At 39.7% G+C, this 20924-nt stretch overlaps 1 protein-coding gene across 1 annotated transcript in view; it reads right to left on the bottom strand.

The window, feature by feature from the left end:
- PRMT5 (protein arginine methyltransferase 5) overlaps positions 1–20924 on the bottom strand; it is a 1996504-nt gene that overhangs the window by 314161 nt on the left and 1661419 nt on the right. The window contains exons 11-12 of the mRNA XM_044058013.1: positions 19816–19938; positions 19341–19516 (exon numbers count right to left, since the gene is read on the bottom strand). Of these exons, the coding sequence (XP_043913948.1) occupies positions 19341–19516; positions 19816–19938 (299 nt within the window). The remainder of the gene's footprint in view (positions 1–19340; positions 19517–19815; positions 19939–20924) is intronic.

The raw sequence follows: 20924 nt of genomic DNA, 5'->3' as shown, positions 1-20924 counted from the left end.
GCAGAAACTTCCAGACTTTAGCCCCACTACATGAGAAAGTCTCATCACCAGTCTTAAGTATTAGGAGCAGTGAGGATTCAAATGAAGAATATAAATGGCAGGAAGGCTGAGTAAGGGATATTTTAAAGGCTAAAAAAATTAAGAATCACAAAAGTAAGTATGGGAAGAACAGATGAGACAGCATCGCAAACTTTTAAATTCTGACAGTGTAATTGTATGACGTTGCCAGCTAAGGAATTAAGACTCCATAATAAAAGGTGTACCAGCTTGCAAGACTGAACAAATATGAGGTACAAAAGCAGATCTTGTTCCACAGAATAAGAAAAATTAATGTATCTATTCATATTGTTATGCAGTACATCTAAGCAAGAAACAAAAGGGAAAGAACGACTAATTAAATGTCAAAGCATTTAAAACGTTCCACTGATTTAATTATAAGCTTACTAGCTGTTAGCATTAATCTTAAAATAAACATTATATAACAGGCACATTATGAACCTGCCGTATCCATCAACAACCCCATTCCCCTGCACACTGGGTTGGGGTGTCATTAAAAGTGAATCATCTAGAGCCAAGGTTCACACCGTTGGGCGGCTATCCTTGCCACTGTGGCTCTTCTATACACACACACACTCACACTCACACTCTTATGGCCAGTTTAGTGTGTCCAATCTACCTACTGCATGTCTTCAGAATGTGGGAAGAAACCAGACCACCCGGAAATGCAGAAGAACACAAGGAGGACCATGCAGACAATGCACAAAAAGAACGCAAGCTGAGAATCGAACCATGGAACCTCTTGCAGTGAGGTGACAACAATATCCACTGTACCACCCATATATGTTGCATTTAAGCTACAAAATAATTTATAAACAAGCAATGAAGAAGACTACTTGTAGTGCTATTAAACAAAGTTAGTTTTGACAGACGCGGTGGGGGGGGGGGGACAACTTGATTTATAGTACACCCAATTTTAAAAATCAAAGATTTATTTAATACTGTTGCTTATAAGAAGAGTTAAATAAGCATCACTGTCCATATCACTTCTGTCAGTTTTTTTTTTCTTTTCTTTTTTAGTTTTGAGATGGGGAAGTGCAGGATCATGCCCACCTGGCTTCCCCACTTTGGGGCAAGTTTTTTTTGTATATGGCTGGAACAGTTTGATAGTAAACTAAAGTAATGCAGATGTGGATTTTTTTGTTTTGGTTGCTTACTGGGTTTAGATCCACTCAAAGCAGAAGGTGTCATCTGCATTGGGACTTGTGAGCTTTAGAGAGTATCATGGTGTGTTTTGCTGTTACTTGCACCTTTAATTTTTACTACATTTAAATGTCAAACTTCAACTGCAAATAGGGTGTCAGCATGTTTTGCCGACATTCCAATAAGCACTGTTTTTAATATGGCTATATTAAAAAGTTGCATCTTAAAGCCATTCAATAGCTACATTTAGAGGCTGGCAAGTCACCTCTGACTATTACCAAGCTATCAGTATGTTGTATGGCAAAAATGTCATGCACACTCGTGGTAAGGTAATTAATGCAAAGAAATGAGAAATGGCTCCGATTCCAATGCCTGTGAAAAGACCTTAAGAGGTGAAAGTGAAAGAAGCTTGAGATACAGAAAAGATTATTCAAGATTATTTTCTCTCTCAATTTCTGTTGCTATCATGTCTGAGAACTGTCAGGCATTTGTTTTGCTTTCTTTCTAATTTGCTTACTTGTTTCAAACAACTTGCTTCTTTTATGATGGCATTTCTGATCTTTCTTAGCTGTTCGTCCACCCCACCTTCACAAGTACATACTAGAGTCTAAAAGCACTTTGTTATTTCAAGAAAAGTAAAAATTAAGTACTCACCATAACTCTGCATCTGTGTTGTCTGCTTTCGTCCTTCCTTAACCAATGGGTCTTGGATATGGCCTCGGCCACTTCAACAGACTTAGGCTCCATAGCTCAAGCTCCTTCCCTTAACCATAACCCTCTCTTCCCTTGATTTACCTAAGATGGAGTTTGCCCTCTAGTCAGCTAACCAATATGTGCCAAAGGACATTCAACCAGTAACATATTCTAAAACTACTTTGAAAAGTAGGAGGAGAACACGAGCTCATGCAGCAAGACTGACAGGAAATACCCTGCAAGACATACTAAGAGTTTATACAAATAGGAAGAAGGCTTGAAGGCCTCAAAGGTTCAGGAAGGATGAACACAGACAACACAGATTTAGGGTTATGATGAGTACATAACTTTTATATCAGATGCTGTCTTTTTTGACCTTTCCTTTCCTTATGGGACACAGTCCCAAGCTATGGATACAGTGGGTGGTCCTCAAGTAATGATACTCTGCAGTACAGCGGAGCCAAATGCTGCTCTGTTCCTGGACAACATATCCAATATGTAAGGAGCTATAAAGGCATGAGCATTAGATGATGTCTCATCTGCACAAATATCATCTACAGAAGCTCTGGACCAGAAAGCAGTTGAACTGGCCACAGATATGGTAGAATGAGTTTTGGGTAAGACCAAAAATACAATCAGTGAGCCGTCTAGCTAAGGTTACTTTAGATACTGATTTGCCCAATTTAGCTTTGGAAAAAGGGAAAAAACAATTGGTCTGATATTCTGAAATCTTTACTTCTGTAAATATAGAATCTCAATTGTCTATGAATATCTAACACGTGCAGCATGTATTCTCCCGGGTACATGTCAGTACATCGACAAGTTAGAAGATCGACATCCACTTCACCGCCACATGAAATAATCCACACCGCAAATCACGGACATTTAACAGGTAAGAAGTTTAAATTTCGCTAATCATGCCTACCACACATGCATAACACTGCTACACCTACTAAAACATGGTAGGCATGATTAGCGAAATTTAAACTTCTTACCTGTTAAATGTCTGTGATTTGCGGTGTCGATTATTTCATGTGTCGGTGAAGTGGATGTCGATCTTCTAACTTGTCGATGTACTGACATGTACCCATTCTCCCGTGTTAGAAAAAGTCAGAAAGAAAAAAGGTAGACTGATGGACTGGCTGATGGTTGTTTCTGATGCCACCTTGGGTATGAAAGAAGGGTCAAGTCTGAAGGGAAACCATGTCCTTATGAAAGACAAGATACAGTGGCTGGGAAAGAAAGTGCATGGAGTTCTGATACTCATCTAGCCGCTATAACAGCAAACAGAAAAAAACGTTTTCCATGATAAGAATTTTAAGTCTACGCTGGCTGAAATCTCAAAGGGTGGTAAGGTCAAGGCTTGAAGAAGTACTGTTAAGTCCCATGGAGAAATGGGGTCCTTATAACAGTCGGTCAAAGTAAAAAAGTACCTTTAAGAAAAGCCTTACATAATATCGGAGAGGCCAAAAGGAATGGTTTTCACCAAAGTAAAAATTAGGAATGGCAGCAAGTTGGACCTTAATTTTAGAGTAACTAGCTCCACTATTAAAAATGGAAGCCAGAAAGTCCAGAACAGCTGGGAGAGGTGCTGAAAAGGGGTCTAATTGTCCCTGGAGGGCCCAAATAGAAAACCTTTTCTACTTACTTTTATAAATTTTCCTGGTAGAGACATCCTAGGGTTATGTAAGGATATGGCGAACTGAGGTGAGAAGCCTGGAGTTTCTAGCCATCATTAGGAGTGGAGAAACCATGCAGTCAATTTGAGGTTTCAAATTTCCAGATGAGGTATCACAGATGAAATAAAGTGTCCTGAGAATGATCCAACACCCAGGGAGGGTAAACCAGGTGAGGCTACAAGAAGGGGAAACGCACTTGTGGAGGGGCACAATGAGGATTACCTTGCTTTTCCATTGAGATGCTTTCTGGAGAAACTTGGAAATTAGAGGGGTTGGGAGAAAGGCATAAAGGAGATGGGAGGGCAATAGTGAGTCAGAGTCTCTTTCTCTCTAAGGGACGCCCTCTCTGGGAGGATTGAGGCAAAGTACCTTCTCCACTTGGAATTGATGGCAGAAGCATAGAGGTTGCAGCACGGTTGGCTCCATTAGCAAACTATCATTTCTGCCACTAACTGGTTGACAGACCACTCGTGAGGAAGTAAATGGATCTGCTCAGTCTGCTAGCACGTTGGACTTCCATGGAATATGCACTGCCAATAGAAAGTGGCCGGAAGAGATCACCCATTGCCACACTCTCATTGCCCTTTGACATAAAGGGTAGGACTGGGTTGTTGAAGTTCAGACAGACAACATGTCAGTAGTCAGATACAACAACTATCCCTAGAGGGAGAACATCTTTGAAATGCCTGCAACACCAATAGGACTGCCATTGTTTCTAGGATACTGATGTGAAGACTGACCTCTGAGACCATGTGCCTTGGACTGTCCTTCCCAAGTAACACCTCCCACTCAGTTGGGAGACATCCGTTATCACTGTGGCCTTGGGCATTGGAAGAATAAAAGGTGGCCCAGAGAAACAACTTCTGCATTAATCCAGAACACTGCGTGTTATTTGCAAATGTATGTAAACTAAACAGGTGCAGTCAGACAGTTGTGTCCTACTGGCCATTGTATTTCAAGGGTCCACTGTAGTACCCTCGTATAAAACACTGCTAAAAGGTACAAAAACTATTGAAGATGCCATTGATCCGAGGAGCTGTAACACCAGCCTGGCAGGAGAGTAAGTAAGAGAAAAGATATGTAAAGCTTGGTTCTGTAGACTGTTTAATTTTGTCTGCTGCACACTTGCAAAGCACCAATGAACTAGAGTTGAGCAGGGAAGAGCAGAAAATTTGTGTAATTTACTGTGATGCCCAGTTGAAGACTCATATGGAGCAAGTAATCCCTGGCCTGTATCAGTAGAGGCTTGGTGGAAGTAGAAAGGAGGCAGTTGTCTAGGTAAGAAAACACCCAGAATCCATGCATCCTCAGGTGAGCTGTGACCACTGCCATGCACTTGGTGAACACCCTGGGGACTGGTGAAACCTAAGGGCAAGGCTCTGAATTGATAATGACTGGCTCCCAGCCTGAATCACAGGTATCTCCCGGAGCATTTGTGCATCTTGATATGATCTATGTAGCACATCCAAACACCCTTCCACAACAGTGGCAGAATACACTGCACCGTGGCCATCCTGAACTTCGAGTGTTTTACAAACGGATTCAGATTGCTGAGATACAGAACTGGTCTTCGGTCCCATCTTCTTTCATACTAAAAAGAATCTTAAATAGGCTCTGGATCCTTGTTGGTCTGGGGAGACCGTTTGGGTGACTTTCTCAATAGCTTTTCTACTTCTATGGCTGCTACTCTCCTCTGACTGGATGGAACATCTGGAAGTCTTCTATTCTGCTAGGGCAGTAGAAGGAAAAATGGTATGTAATAACCTCTGGATATTATTCTGTATACCCATGTATCTTTGGTAATGGCTGTCCAGGCTTCTGGGTGCAGAGGTAAGGCACCCCCCCCCCCCGACTGCCTCCAAAATGCAGCAGTCGGGCACAGCCCTTCAGGGGCACTGAAAGGGTTTCTCAGAAGAAGGACCTCTGAAGTCCTAATGGTGCGGGCCAACTCAGCCACAGGGGTTATTTCTAACAGAGTTCCCACCTCTGCCACAGGGGAGATATGTCTCTGTAAGAGCCCTGAGAAGACCACTGTTTCTTTCAGAACCACATCTTTTTGCCTCCTGTCTGGTTCTGGAAGAAAATCCTTCGAGGGGTCGGGAAAATGAATTTCCACAGCAGATAATGTCTGTATATCCTGCTTACCCCTAGAGATAGTCTTTGTCACCTTAAGGCTGAACAAGGTGTTTCCATCAAAAGGATAACTTATAAATGAAGTCTTGAAGGGCTCCACAAAGTCACATCCAGGAATACCTTCTTGCAGCATTTCCTGAACCACCAGTTCTCAAAGCTCCCTATAAGGCATGAGAAATTGAAACCATCTTCTTGTTCTCACAGAAAAAGACCTACTAGAAAAATCCTTAATTCCCTCTGAAATCTTGCAACATGTGCCAAATAATTTGGCGATATGATGTCAATGGTCACTAAAGCATAGATACACTTCCCAAATCTGTCCAACACTCTAGACTCTTATGTTAGGGGGATGGACAGGAGAAAGTACAGTTGTGTACACTTACCATAAATGTAGATGTTCAAAGTGTATTCACTGTTGCAGTCATTACATTTGGGTAATCTGCTGGCAGGTTGCCCTCAGTCGGCGTGAATTCCAAAGTCTTGGGTCCTGCGTCGGTCGCTGTCTTCTCTTCCATGACGTCAGGGCTATAAAACGCGTAGCAGACGCCATTTTCTTTAGTTTTTCTTGCCCCCGATGTCAGGTGCCCCCAAAAAGGTAGCAATATTTATATATATACATATATATATATATATATATATATATATACACACATATATATATATATATATACATATATATATATATATATATATATATATACACACATATATATATATATATATATATATATATACACATACATATATATATATATATATATATATATATATATATATATATATATATATATATATATACATATATATATATATATATATATATATATATACATATATATATATATATATATATATATATATATACACATATATATATATAGATATATATATATATATATATACACACACACATATATATATATATATATATACACATATATATATATATATATATATATATATATATACACACACATATATATATATATATATATATACACACATATATATATATATATATATATATATATATATATATATATATATATATATATATATATATATATATATATATATATACATATATACATATATATATACATATATATATATATATATATATATATATATATATATATATATATATATATATATATATATATATATATATATATATATATATATACACACACACACATATATATATATATATATATATATATATATATATATATATATACACACATATATATATATATATATATATATATATATATATATATATATATATATATATATATATATATATATATATATATATATATATATATATATATATATATATATATATATATATATATATATATATATATATATATATATATATATATATATATATATATATATATATATATATATATATATATATATATATATATATATATATATATATATATATATATATATATATATATATATATATATATATATATATATATATATATATATATATATATATATATATATAGATATATATATATATATACACATATATATATATATATATTTACATACACGCATGCATCAATATCAACTTTACCTTCATCTACAAGCAAATACACCACATAGGTTGTAGAAGATACAGAAGGAAAGATAAACTGTAGAATGACAGGGGGTGGCGGAAGGGTAACCTGGACTGCAACAGTGAATACACTCGAACATCTACATTTATAGTAAGTGTACACAACTGTACTATGTTCTTCATGTTTCACTGTTGCAGTCATTACATTTGGGTAGAATCCCAAAGCTATGGTTGGGAGGCTGGAGCTAAAAAGAATTAGGTGTGGCTATAAGGCCCTGCAGTACTGCAATGGCAAAGCCTGCCCTGGACTTCGAGTAGAGAGGCAAGTGGTAATGCTTTGTAAAGGTGTGAACAAAACTCCAAGTAGCAGCCTCTAGAATGTCTTTGGTTGGTACTCTTCTGAGAAAGGCTGCTGAAGTAGCTGCAGCTCTGGTGGAATGAGACCTAATGCCCTTGGGCACAGATTTGCAATGGTGTAAGTAGCAGAAATGGATGCAGTGGCTTATCCACTTTGAAATTGTCTGCTTTGAAATAGCCTTTCCTTCTGATCCTGCAGCATATGACACTAGTAATTGTTCAGTTTTTCTTAGAGCTTTAGTCCTGCTCAAGTAGAATCTTAGCTGTCTGTGTACGTCCAAGGAATGCAGAATTCTCTCTCCTTTGTTCTGCGGATTTGGATAAAAAGTTGGCAGATGTATTGTTTGGTTAAGAGCCACGCTGGAAACCACCTTAGGCATAAAAGTAGGATTTGCCACCTTAGGCATAAAAGTAGGATTTGTCCTCAGAGACACCCTGTCTGGGTAAAATATGACAAAAGGCTCTACAGCCATGAGGGCCTGTAGCTCTGAAACTCTTCTTGCTGAAGTAATTGCTAGCAGCAGAGCTGTCTTCCATGATAAGAACTTTATATCAGTGGTAGCAGCTGGTTCAAATGGAGGCAGGGTGAGCTTTTCCAACACATAATTGAGGTCCCATGCTGGTAATGGTGATCTTCCAGGAGGCCTTAAATTGTTGGCTCCTCTAAGATACTGCTTTAGTAAAGGATGAGAAAAGACTGGTGGTTCTGTATTGTAATGAGCCGAAATGGCAGAGTCATGGATTTTGATTGATGAGAAAGATGGGCCTTTGTCAAGCATCTCAGTTAAGTATTGTAATATCTGAGGAATATGTGGTTCTGCTGTACCAGTTCCTTGTGCTTGATTCCAAGCACAGAATCTCTTCCATTTGTCAGCATAAGATTTTCTAATACTAGGCCTTCTAGCTTCCAAAATGAAATCAATCACAGCTTTACTGAGAGGTGTCGTTTGTATGATTACATGATTAGCCATGCTGCCAGGTTCAGAGACTGTAGTTGATTATGCAGGATTTGATTGTTTTGCTGGGGCAGTAGTTGTGGTCTTTGAGGCAAGGTCCAAGGTGGGTATTGAGACAAGTTCCTTAGGATTGGATACCAGTATTGGCGGGGCCAGTCCGGGTCAATTAATATCATCTTTGGCTTCTCTTGTCTCACTTTTAGGAGGACCTTGGGTAGAAGAGGCAGAGGAGGAAAGGCGTAAACTGATAGGTTTTTCCAACTGAAGGATAGGGTGTCCACTTTCCATGCTTGTCTGTGATAAGTCCTTGTGCAGAATCTTTTCAATTGATAATTTTGAGGAGAGGCAAATAGATCTATGTCTGGGCTCCCCCATTTCTCTTTTATCATGCTGAAGACTTGTGGATTTAGTTTCCACTTGTGAGGATGAATAAGGTTTCAGCTTAAATCGTCTGCCAGAGTGTTTTGTTTTCCTGGCAGGAATTGAGCTTTAAGATGTATTTGGTAGGTCAAAGCTTGTTCCACAGTGCCATGGCTAATCTGCAAAGGAGGTATGAGTGGGTGCCCCTTTGCTTGTTTATATACCACATGACTGTGGTGTTGTCTGTCTTTATCAGTAGTTGTCCAGGATGAAGTAAGTCCTTGAAGGCTGTTAGGGCATTTTGAACAGCTAGCATCTCTTTCTGGTTGATATGTAGATGCATTTGTTTTGGTGCCCATATGCCCTGAATGCATCTTCCTGCCATGTGGGCCTCCCAGGCATAATCTGATGAGTCTGTTGTTAAGGTTTGGCTGGCAGGGGGTAGAGTGAAGGGCCATCCCATGTTTTGGTGACAGGCCTTTGCCCACCATAGAAACTCCTGCTGCATGCAGGGAATGAGAGGAATCATTGTTTCCAGACTGTGTGAATGTTGACTCCATAAACTTTTTAGGTACCATTGAAGTTTCCTCATATGCAGTCTTGCATAAGGAATTAGTAGGATGCAGGATGCCATGAAGCCCAGAGCCTGCAGAATTTGTCTTGCAGAAGACTGGGTTTTTGTTGCCATCAGTTTAAAGTAAGTAGTCAGTTGCCTTTGTTTGTCTTGTGTGAGGTAGGCCATCTTGGCAGTTGTATTCAAGCTTGCACCCAGGAATGTTATCTTTTATCTTGTTATCATTTGTGATTTCTTTTCATTTATTGTGTACCCTAGGCATGTTAGAAGCCCTTTCACAAACGCCAGGTGTCGAAGAAGAGTGTCCTTCTTCTCTGCTTGAATGAGACAGTCATCCAAGTAAAGGTATATTTGTATACTTCTTTGTCTGCAAAATGCAATTACTGGTGCCAGGCACTTTGCAAAGACCCTGGGCGCAGTAGATAAGCCAAAGGGCAGTGCAGAGAATTGGTAATGCATTAAGCCAGCCTTGAATCTGAGGTATCTTCTGCATGACTGTCTTATTGGGACATGCAGGTATGCCTCTTTTAGGTCTAAAGTCACCAGCCAAGCATTCTTGCCCAGCATGGGCAGAAGCTGCTGCAAAGTGAGCAGTTTGAATTTTGGAATGTCCAGGTATGTGTTCAAAATCGATAAATCCAGTATTGGCCGCCAGGCTTTGTCCTTTCTCGGTACCAAGAACAGTCGAGTAAAAACCTTGTCCTTTTTCCTGTTCTGGCACTGTCTGAATGGCCCCCATATCCATGAGGGATGTAACCTGTTTCTGTGCCTCTGCTCATTGATTTTTTTGGCAGATCTGGCCAACCATTTGCCATTGGCAGAGTGTGAAAATGGAATCTGTATCCCTGTGATACGATGTTTAGTACCCACTTGTCCTGGGTTATTAACTGCCAATTTTGAGCAAAAAGTGCTAATTTCCCCCCTATGGGTGCCGCCAAAAGATAAGTGCTTTGGTGTAGGCAGAGAAAAGTCATTGGGATTGCTTTCTGTAGGTTTGCGCTTTATCTCCTCCAGATTTGGAGGTGGATGCGCCCCATTGCTTTGACCTGTATGAGTTTTGCGCCTGGCATCTGGAACCCTTAGGGCGTCTGGATTTTCCCCTTTGAGCTCTGTGACACTGGAAAGGACCAATTTTTGTAGGCCAGTGTCTACTGAATCTTGGTGGCTGCACTTGTAAGAAGTCTTTAACAGTTTGCATAGACTTAGCTATGTCTTCCATTTTCTTTAAAACCTCTTCTGCCTTAATACCAAACAGAGAATCATGCTGTAAAGGTGTATCTAGCAATTTAGCTTTAACATGATCAGGCAAATTTTGTTCCTTTAACCAGGCATGCCTCCTAATCACAGATCCAGTAACTGCGGCCCTGCAGGAGGCCTCTAAAGAATCAAAACCACATTGCAAAGTATGCTTTCCCACTTGTTCAGCTGCATGCAATAATTCCTGCAATTCTTTATTTTCTGCACATTCTGAAATCAACATAATTTTCTGTTTCAGCAATCCCATAACACGTTGTTGGTACTTAAGCATATGAAATTAACAGTTTAAGGCTCTGACTGCCAAGGTTGCAGATGTATAAACCTTTTTTCCCCATCTGTCCAGTGCCCTTGAATCTCTGTCAGAGGGGGTAGGATTTTTTTGCTGTTGAGTCCTTAACTCCCTTTGGACCCTGTGAAATAGTTTCAGGATCAGCAGCAGGGTTTCTAAATAAAAATTTATGTGAGTCAGGGACCCTGTAATATCTATCAGCCTTACTGGGAGCCGGAGGTAAGGAGTCAGGGGTCAAGCTTGACTCTGAAAACACATCATCCACAATGACTAAAACAGGGGGAATGGCTAAAGGCTTGTGCTGAGGGAGAAGAAGGAAATCCCTGAGCCTCTTTTTTGATTCTGAGAAGTCTTGGCTCTCCCAGTGAAAATGCTCCCTCAAAGTATGCAAGGTTTCTCTAAATGAATAATCCTCAGGAGGAGATGCAGATGGAATAGACTCCTCAGCATCAGAATCCTCATAGGGAGGTAAAGATAATTCCTGATCAGAAGAAATAGAAACCTGATCTGAAGATTCATAATCAGTGTCTTGCCTAGGCCTCTTATCTGGAGGGGGATGGGTACCCCTGACCAAGGTAATAAGGTCTTCAGCCATTTTGATCATCTGTTTGTTAGGCATAGAGGCCTGGGCACGTGGCTAATGCGTCAGTTTTTTAGTTTTAGAAGTTGCTTTTGTCTTTGATTTTGCAGCCGTCGTCGGTTTGATATACAAATGCTGAGGTCTGAATACACCCTCAGAAGCCGGTGCCTGCTCAGCGGCTCCAGACCCATCCGAGGGAGATACATACGTCGGTCCAATGAGTATCTTGTGGTATGCCGGACTCCACATGGGTGTCGGTAGAGGCCTGTGACTCAAAGGGGCTGCATAAGCACCTCACTGAATACTGGCAAACTGACGACTGGCTTAGGAGAAGCTTAGTCGTCGGTTTTGGATCTCGACTGCCTTTCTCTGTCCTTTTCTTTGCGTTTTTTATGTACTTCGGTAGTCTGATTGCTATCAGACGACATTTCTGGGTATTTAAATCTGTTTCCAAAATACTTTGATGCAAAAATATACAGACGCTTAACAGTGCGTTGGTTAAATCTAGCACAAAACCGACAGCTAGGCACGTTGTGATCAGGGCTTAGGCAAGGAATACAGTATAAATGGAAATCCTCATGAGGTATTTGCTTCCCACAAGTAATGCAATTATTAATTTTTTCTGACATCGGTAAAAAGCAAGAAAAAAGTTTCCCCAATGGGGTACTTAGCTTTAGTGAAGACATCGGTTCTGAAACTCAACTCAAGTATTTCAGTAGTCGGCCGACCGGCACTTGCGAAATGCTTCTGCTTCGGGCACCGCGGAACAAAAAAGACTAAAGAAAATGGTGTTGGCTGCATGTTTTATACCCCTGACGTAATGGAAGAGAAGGCAGCAACCAACGCAGGACCCAAGATTTTGGAATTCAGGCTGACTAAGGGCAACCTACCAGCAGATTACTCAAATGTAATGACGGCAACAGTGAAACACAAAGATCATCTCGGTTTCACAAGGACTTTCTTGGTGTCTGCTGCAACCATCACAGTATTCACTGGGGGCCTTTGCTCCAATGGGCCCAATCCTTTGGTGCGTACAACAAGGTATTTATCTGGTCTTTTGGAAACAAACTCCATAACATCAGGATCCTTCCAAGTCCAGCAAGAGATGACGTCCACCATCTCATCCACCAGGGGACTACACAAGAAGTAACTGAGCTGGCTCTGAAACCCTAGAAACACACTTACACCTCCTGGGAAGGGAGGATGGAAGACCAACAACCTTGATGTCTCAAAGGTTTTGAGTATTTCACCAAAAGAGACATCCACAGGGGGTGATAGGGGGTACCCTCCCCCTTTTCAAAGTCAGAGTCTTTGGTTAAAGACTCCCGAGGAAAGTCTGTATGCCTCATTTTACATGAACGCTTCTAAAGGGGCTCTTTGCTGGGAGGTTCCGGGGAGGACTTGGAACTGCAAGCAGAGTCCTGAATGAGGGCTGTCTCCAGCCTTATTTTGATAGTCTGTGCCAATAGGACAGGATGAAAAAGCCAGTATCCACAGTAGACAAGTGAAGAGGTATTGAACCCAAGGGGTGAAAGCATATCTTGTCCACAGAAGTGGAAAACACTCTCTCCACTACCTCAAAGGCAGAAGCCATTGGGAACCAAATCTCTGCTCAAGAGGATCCACAGTCACCTGTGCAGGACAGAACCCAATCTCGCAGAGACTCGGAGGAAGGGACGGCTCTGAAAACATTTATTTATTTATTTCAGTTTGATTACCGGGGAAGTCCACTAAGCCAAGAAGAACCCATTTTCAGTGGGGGCCCAGGGAGAAAAGCTCCAAAGGCAGTACAACCAATACAATGTTTAAGAAGAATACAAAACATAATACAAACAGCAAGAAAACAAAGTAAGACACTGCAAATTCAAATTTACAATAGAAAGTACACACAGTAAGAACATTTTAAAATGCATATTTACAATAGAATGTAGACACAGTAAGAACATTGAAAATGCAAATTTACAATACACTGCAAGAATTTATAGGACACAGCAAAAGTTAAAAATTAGTCGAATTTTTTTTTTTTGCTAACTATTCAATATTGTCATCCATACAGTGAAGTTAGAGCCTGCTAAAAACATAGCTAGAGTTTGAGTGTATAAAGGTGCACGAGTACAGGGGCTTAGTCTAGGGGAACCTTGGGATTAAGTAGGGCGAAAGCAAGAACATTTCCATTTTGAAGATAGGTGTAAGAAAAGTTGGATTTTGAAGTAGTCTGAGTTAGGTATGGTTCTTAGAGAAGGAGGGAGAGAGTTCCATTTCCTACCTAGAGAGAAGGATAGAAGATGTTGACCAGCGGGATGTTTTGGTCTGGGGATGGAGATTAGATTTTGGTGTTCAGATCTTAGAGATCGGTTGGGAATGTAAGGGGGGAGGATGTTGGATAGAGCAGGGCATTTTTCTGGGTAGAATATTAATCTATGAGTGGTTGTTAGTTGGAGATAGTCAAGGTGGTTTGGGAGTTCTAGCCAGTTTAAAGATTGAAGGGAGAGGCAGTGGTGGGTTGAGTTTTTGGATTTGGTGCCGGATTTAGAGATTTTATTATAGCAAGCTTCAAGTTTAGAGGTGAGGGAGGCAGACAGATTAGTTAGGAGAGGGGCTCCATAAAGTAGAGAGGGTAGGAGGAAGCAGGTAGCTAAGGTTTGCCTGGAGGATTTGGAAAGAAATAGATTATTCCTGTAGAGCATGCCTAGTTTTTGGTGGGTTTTTTTATATTTTGTTGAATGTGGAGGTCAAATTTAAGATGTTCGTCTATGGTTATGCCAAGGAGTTTAGCGTAGGGGACCACTTCAATAGGAGTGTTAGCTTGGCTGAGGATGTTGAAAGAGTTTTTGTCCAAGGAAGAAGTCTTGGAAGGGAGGAAAATTAGTATTTTGGATTTATTGGAGTTGAGGGAGAGGTGGTTTTGGTGCATCCAGTTTTCTGTAGTGGAAAAAGCTGTTTGAGTTTTAGAGAGAAGTTCAGTAAAGCTGGGGGCGGCACAGACTAAGGTAGAGTAATCAGCGTACTGGATGACTGTAGTGTCAGGGAGAGCAGTGTGAAGGTTGTTTATGAAGATGTTGAAAAGTAAGGGACCGAGAATGGATCCCTGAGGAACACCAGTAGGAGTAGGTAAGGAGGAGGAGGTAGAGTTCTTCCATCTGACAGCCTGGGATCTGTCAGAGAGGTAGCTGGAGAACCAGGCAAGAGTATTAGTGGAAAGATTAAGGTTGGAGAGGTGGCAGAGTAGATGTGAATGGGAGATGGTATCAAAGGCTTTAGAGAGGTCCAGCAGAACAGTGGATACTAGAAGTCCGAGACAATGCCAGTCAACCACCCGACCCCACCCTAATCCAGCACAGGCGTTATGGCTCTGTGATACTTCCGGGTACAACAGAGTCAATTGGAATCATCTGGGTGCGAGAAGATGTCAGAGTCGGACACGGACAAGTTTGGAAGTCTCAAATCTCTAGGCTCCAAAACCTGTGGTCTGATCGGAGTAGGAGTCAAAGGTTGGGGATGTACTGGAGGTAGGCTCACAGATCCAGTGGGAGATGGACAGAGAATAACTCCCAACTGCATGTGAGTTTTGAGAAACTTTCTCATCATCCTGCCCACATCTGCTTCTGTTAAGCTCCTACATGAACTGAAGGATGAAAAGGTCAAAGGTGGATGAGATCATCTTCAAGGTGTCTCTTGTAGGAATGCTAACAGCATCCTCAAAGTCACAGTCTCCATTCTGAGCTTGGATCTCACCTGAGGGGACTCTGATTTGGCTAGGGTCAGATCCCAAGGTGCAGCTGGATCAGATAATTTTGATTTGTCAGAGTCGGAATCAAAGTAGTAGTTGGAGACAAAGTTTTCAAAATTTTCTAGGGCACAGCCAAGTCCAAAGAAGGAGGGCAGCGATCAGAGGAACACTTCTTTGAGTCTTCACTTTTGTCAGCAGCATCTCCCGAAGATTTTTTTAATGAGGAGGGAGCTCCAAATGAAGAGGAAGTTGTAGGAAATAATCCTTTAAGAATAAATTTGTTTTTACACTCTACTAGACAGAGCCCTGTCTTAAAGCCAGCACAAATATCACAGTCAGCAGACAAACGACCTGCCCCAAGGCAGTATACACACACACACACACACACACACAATGGGAATCTGAGTTCAGGATCTTGTGCCCGCACAAGGAGCTTTTTTTGAATCCGGTTGGTTTAACAAACAAGGTAACAGGAGTAAAACAATTAGAGAAGATATTAATCAAAGTTCAGTGCAAATACCAACAATGGTAAAAGAAATACCAGAAAAGGTATACAGTAGCAACAGAAATTCCTACGATGGAACTAAAAGCAGTACTTAACAGGTAGCAAGAAAGGCAATAAAAAGGGCATAATGCCCGATGACTACAAGTCAAAAACAAGGGAAAGTAGAAGAAATTTAATTTTTTTTTAACACAGGAAAAAACCTGGAGGAATGAGAAAAGACAAAAAGGTAACCAAGATAAATAGAAATATACTTATCTAACCCACAAACTACTTGAGCTAACGGTGACCATTTCCAAATGCTGAAATGTCAAACGAGATCTGGAGCAATTCAGGGGAAGAGAAAATTATGGGTAAAGGGAGTACCTCGAGATACGGAGCCTAATTGTATCGAAGTGGCCAAAGCTGGATCTGTAATACATCAGTTGAGGAAGGGATGAAAAAGACATCATCAGTTCTGACTTTCCTAACATCTAGTTACGGTTTGTTTAGCTTGACTAAGATTATGCTATAGAAGTGCAGTTCTGGACAGAAAGGAACTTCTGAGCAAGTACAACAGGTTTTAGCAAATGGATTAATTCTGTCATTTATTTAATTGCATATTTTTCCAGTAACAAACATTCTGTGGCATACTGCAGTAAATGAGATTTTGTGAAACTTGCTTGTTTTAAATGATTTCATTTTAGTGTGTATTTAAACACATCAGCCATATGAAGAAAAAATAAAGTACCCTACATATTTCAAGCATAAGGAAACAAGCATGAATTTGAGGCATCTTCTGTCTGATGTATGTGTATTACATTTTATTTTGAATACCATAAGCCACATAAAGTCTAGAAAGATTTATTATAAGTCTTACTGACTGTTGAAACACACTTTAGGCTGCCATTTTCTACAAAAGACTAGCTGCTTCCAAGACCTTCGTTTCATACTTCCTTCCTATTTATTAATATAAGTTGTAGCAGCAACCCAAGAGTTTTCCAGCTCTAACCATCTAAGGCCACCTTGACAATGACACTGCTCTTACACAGGACAGCTGTTGGGATGTTCCACATTAGTCTCTCACAAGTAATGCACTTTGTTTTTCTGCCATCTTATGTGCAACTTGTGCCACTTTTCCTGTAGCTTTTATACTTTACACATATAAAACAGGCCTAACTACATCTTCAAGAAAATATGAACTACATGTTAAAACCAGTCAATCTAGATAGAGGGACTGATAAGTGACATCAGCATGTTCTGTACAAAGTAAACACATCTAACAGCTACATACTGCACACTGCCTGCAATAAGAAACAATGCAAGGATCAGGCAAATATATATTAGAATTTTCCAGAGATGTTAAAGATCCATGTCACTTCTGTACAGTCTAAATAAAAGATACAAAAAACTTCCAAATCAATCCCTTAGCTCATAAGCCCCACCTTTTCCCGGTTTTACCTATACGTACTAGTCAAACCCTTGAATATTTAGGTGTCTCATATGATTATTCTTATTCTTCTACTCTGCAAGCTAATCTAAACAAAGTATGGTCCACTATCTCAACCGATATGAAAAGATGGCAATTACTAAAACTTTCTACACTCTCAAAAATTTCTATTGTTAAAATGAATATCCTCCCAAAAATTCTATATCAATATAACTCATCCTTATCCCCGATTACAACCACCCTCATTAAGAAAATACAGAACGAAATCGCAAAATTTGTATGGTACCCAAAGTCGGTTAGAATGTCTTATTACAAACTTACAGTTCCTAAATCAAGAGGGGGCATGGCGATGCCCAACCTCTTGTTATATTATAGAATTATCCATGCTAATAGACTCTTAGCAATTGCTAGTCATACTCCTGGCTCTACCTCATGGACTCCCTTATGGATTAAAATCTGGTATAATCACACTCTTAGCAACAATATTAATCCCAAAGCGTTACCCTTTCTGACGAAATCTTCAATGAGAAGAACTAAATTACATAATCTATTGAAAAGTCTAATTGAGAACTTCCAGGAACTTTTTAAGTATACGGGATTAAATAATGCTCTAGTGTTACTCCAACCCCTCCATCTTAATCCTAATATCAAACTAGGGGGACAAATGGTTAATTTGAATGATTTTCCCCTACTTAAGGACTTTACGGTGTGGGACTTCTGTAAGCTTGAACATCTCTCACGGACAGAACTGAGAGAAACTCTTTCTTTATCTAAAGCTTATATCACCACCTTGAGACAACTAAAGGAACTTACCTTGACTTTCTCAATGAAGCAGCATAACTTAGATATGGAGATAAATGTAGCTAAACAGCTCCTACTAAGCTTAGATTCTAAGAAACATATGATTTCCATGGCATACAAAGCATTTTCTACATATCTCTATAGAAACGAACTTATTTTTGCTGACTTCTGGAATAAACAAGACACCACATTATCCCCGCAACAAAAATTAGATTCGATAAAATCCACGCTTAATCATTCCCCCTTTAAGAAATTCACGCTTACCCAATTTATGGTTATCAACAATTTATATTATACCCCAACGCACTTAAATAAATTTAATTCATCTGTGTCCACTGCCTGCCCCTGCTGTTCTCACCCCCGAGCCGACATTATCCATATCCTATGGTTTTGTAAATATGCCCAGAACTTATGGGGTTCTCTTAAGGTTAGATTAAGTAAAATGGGATACCATAAATCAACATTATCCTGGGAAATGGCCTTACTCCATATTACAAATTTCAACATGTCATCTCTAAGACTTAAGTTACTGATCAATGTCTGTCTTCTAATTAAATTTTATATTACCAAAAACTGGCTCGATCGATCAAAGTTATCTTGGAATAGTTTTAGTAATATGGCAATTACTTATATAACTTCCCAGAAATGGATTACTACTAGTCCGCGTAAAAGACTAGAAAACCAGGGTCTTTGGAACTCTCTTTTTTTACTCCTCGCAGAGACTTGAGTATTGGGAATTTGATCTTATGGTTGTCTTAGTGAGAGAGATCTCCTTACTGTATAAACTCTATTGAGAACCAGAGATTGGTAAGACTCACCAATTTAAAATACTGGCACCTTGTGTATAGTATGTATATAGTTTGTTTACGTTAATAATCTCGAATAGATATCTTTTCCTTTTTTTTGGCTTGTGTTAATAGTTTAAGCCTTATGTTTTTATGACACTGTGTAACTACTGATTGTTGTGAATTATAAAATCAAAATAAAGAATTTATAAAAAAAAGATACAAAAAAACTGCATCATTTTAGTTAAAAAGCTTTTCTCTACATAAACAAGTAATGCTACATGGAGCAGCTGTCTGGCTCAAGGTATCTATGTAACATAATGCTCAACATTACTTCTATAGGCAGCACAAAAGATAGAGGAGTTTTTTATAGCCCCCAGACATTGTTCACATTGTTTAGAAAAATAGACTGTGATGAAAAAGAGAAGCCTACCTTTCAGAAAACGCTGTGCTCCATCTAGGCACTCTGGTGACAGTTCATTGTCTCCAAAGGATCCAAGCAGTTCACTTACAATGATGTCACCTTTCTCTGGTGCTTTCCACTCCCGCATGTCACCTGACACCACTGTCACCTGATCTCCCCACTCTTCATATTTCCAGTTCTCCAACCTACAGAACAAAATTAGAAGCTGCAAATTATACAGAGCAGGTCTTCACCAAATCATGCTATATCTTCAACTGCAAGTAAGTATCTCTGCAAATAAGTACAGAACTGTTCAGACTTACACTGGTTAAGAATGGCTGTTCAACCACAAAGTCATATGTAAGGTTATATACAAATGCAGCAACTAAAACACCATCATAAATAATTGTATAAAAAGCAGAGATGGCAGCATGGGTAAACTAATTCTCCACACTCCACAAAACAAAAGACTACAGTGCCACTGTCAAACAAAATGTGTACTCACGTGATGATTGCATTAGTGTTTTTTTCTACAGCATAGATTTTGATTCTTCTGTTGGCTTGTTTTGCTGCTCGTAGAGAAGCATTTACCAAAGGCCCACGTCCAGCACCCAGAACCATCAACACCCTGGAAGCACAAGAAAAAATAAGCAGCGACTCATTAAAAATTACCCAAAGAGATCTATAATAAAGATATCAAGAGATATTTCTAGGACTGGTCCTCTAACAGCCAACATCAGCACAATAATCATGCATCCAAAATGGAAATTAGGAAATCCATTAATGAACTTTACTGAGCAGCAGCTGTTACCATTACACAGATGACAAATTGTTGGTTTTCAATTAAAATACTTGCTCTGCATTAGAAACAATATAATCCTTATTTGCTAGCTTCAAAGCAGTGTGTCTGAAAAAGATCCATGAAAACCAGCTCACTTACCTGGTTAACAAATTAATAACTTAAAAATAAAAATGTTTTTATTACAGGTTCGTAGAAACTTACTAGGATAATGGCCCTAGCCATGTTAATCCCAAGTTGCCCCAACTGTCCTTGGTTGGATGGGCATAATATGCAGAATGAGTCTATGATCAACACCAACTACCCTTGTCCATGAGGGACATGGGCGCCACCGCCAGGGTGAATTTGCGGTCTCCCATCCATTTGTCAAGGTTGCACTTGAATAGGGGCAGACAGGAGCTCTGCTTCAAGTGGACTGGAAGTTTATTCCAGAGGACTGGCATTCTCTGGGAGATGCATCTAGCTTTCCAGCATGTTCTGTTTTATGTCACAGGCTAGGTTAAGATCCCTAGAGCAAGTGAGTCTTTTGCCACTTGACTTGCGGATGTCCAGCATTTCCATTAGGGCAGGGTCAGAAAGAGACTGCCCTGTAGGCCAGGCACAGGTTACCTCTCAGCAGCCTATTAATCTCACTTATTCATTTTTTTTATTTATTCAAGTTTGCTATCTGGGTAAGTGAACTGGTTGGCAGACCCTCTTCAGCCATGACCTGGCACAGCAATACATTACAATATAACAGATGCACATAAAGTAACATATGAGCAAAATAAATTAATATCTAAACAAAGTAAATACTTTTGAGTTTATATAGTTAA

This window comes from Protopterus annectens, chromosome 16.part0, assembly GCF_019279795.1.
Source record: "Protopterus annectens isolate FY-2018-M chromosome 16.part0, PAN1.0, whole genome shotgun sequence".
Taxonomy (NCBI): Eukaryota; Metazoa; Chordata; order Ceratodontiformes; family Protopteridae; genus Protopterus; species Protopterus annectens.
Note: the sequence above shows the minus strand (reverse complement) of the source record. Positions and strands in the feature narration are given on the sequence as shown.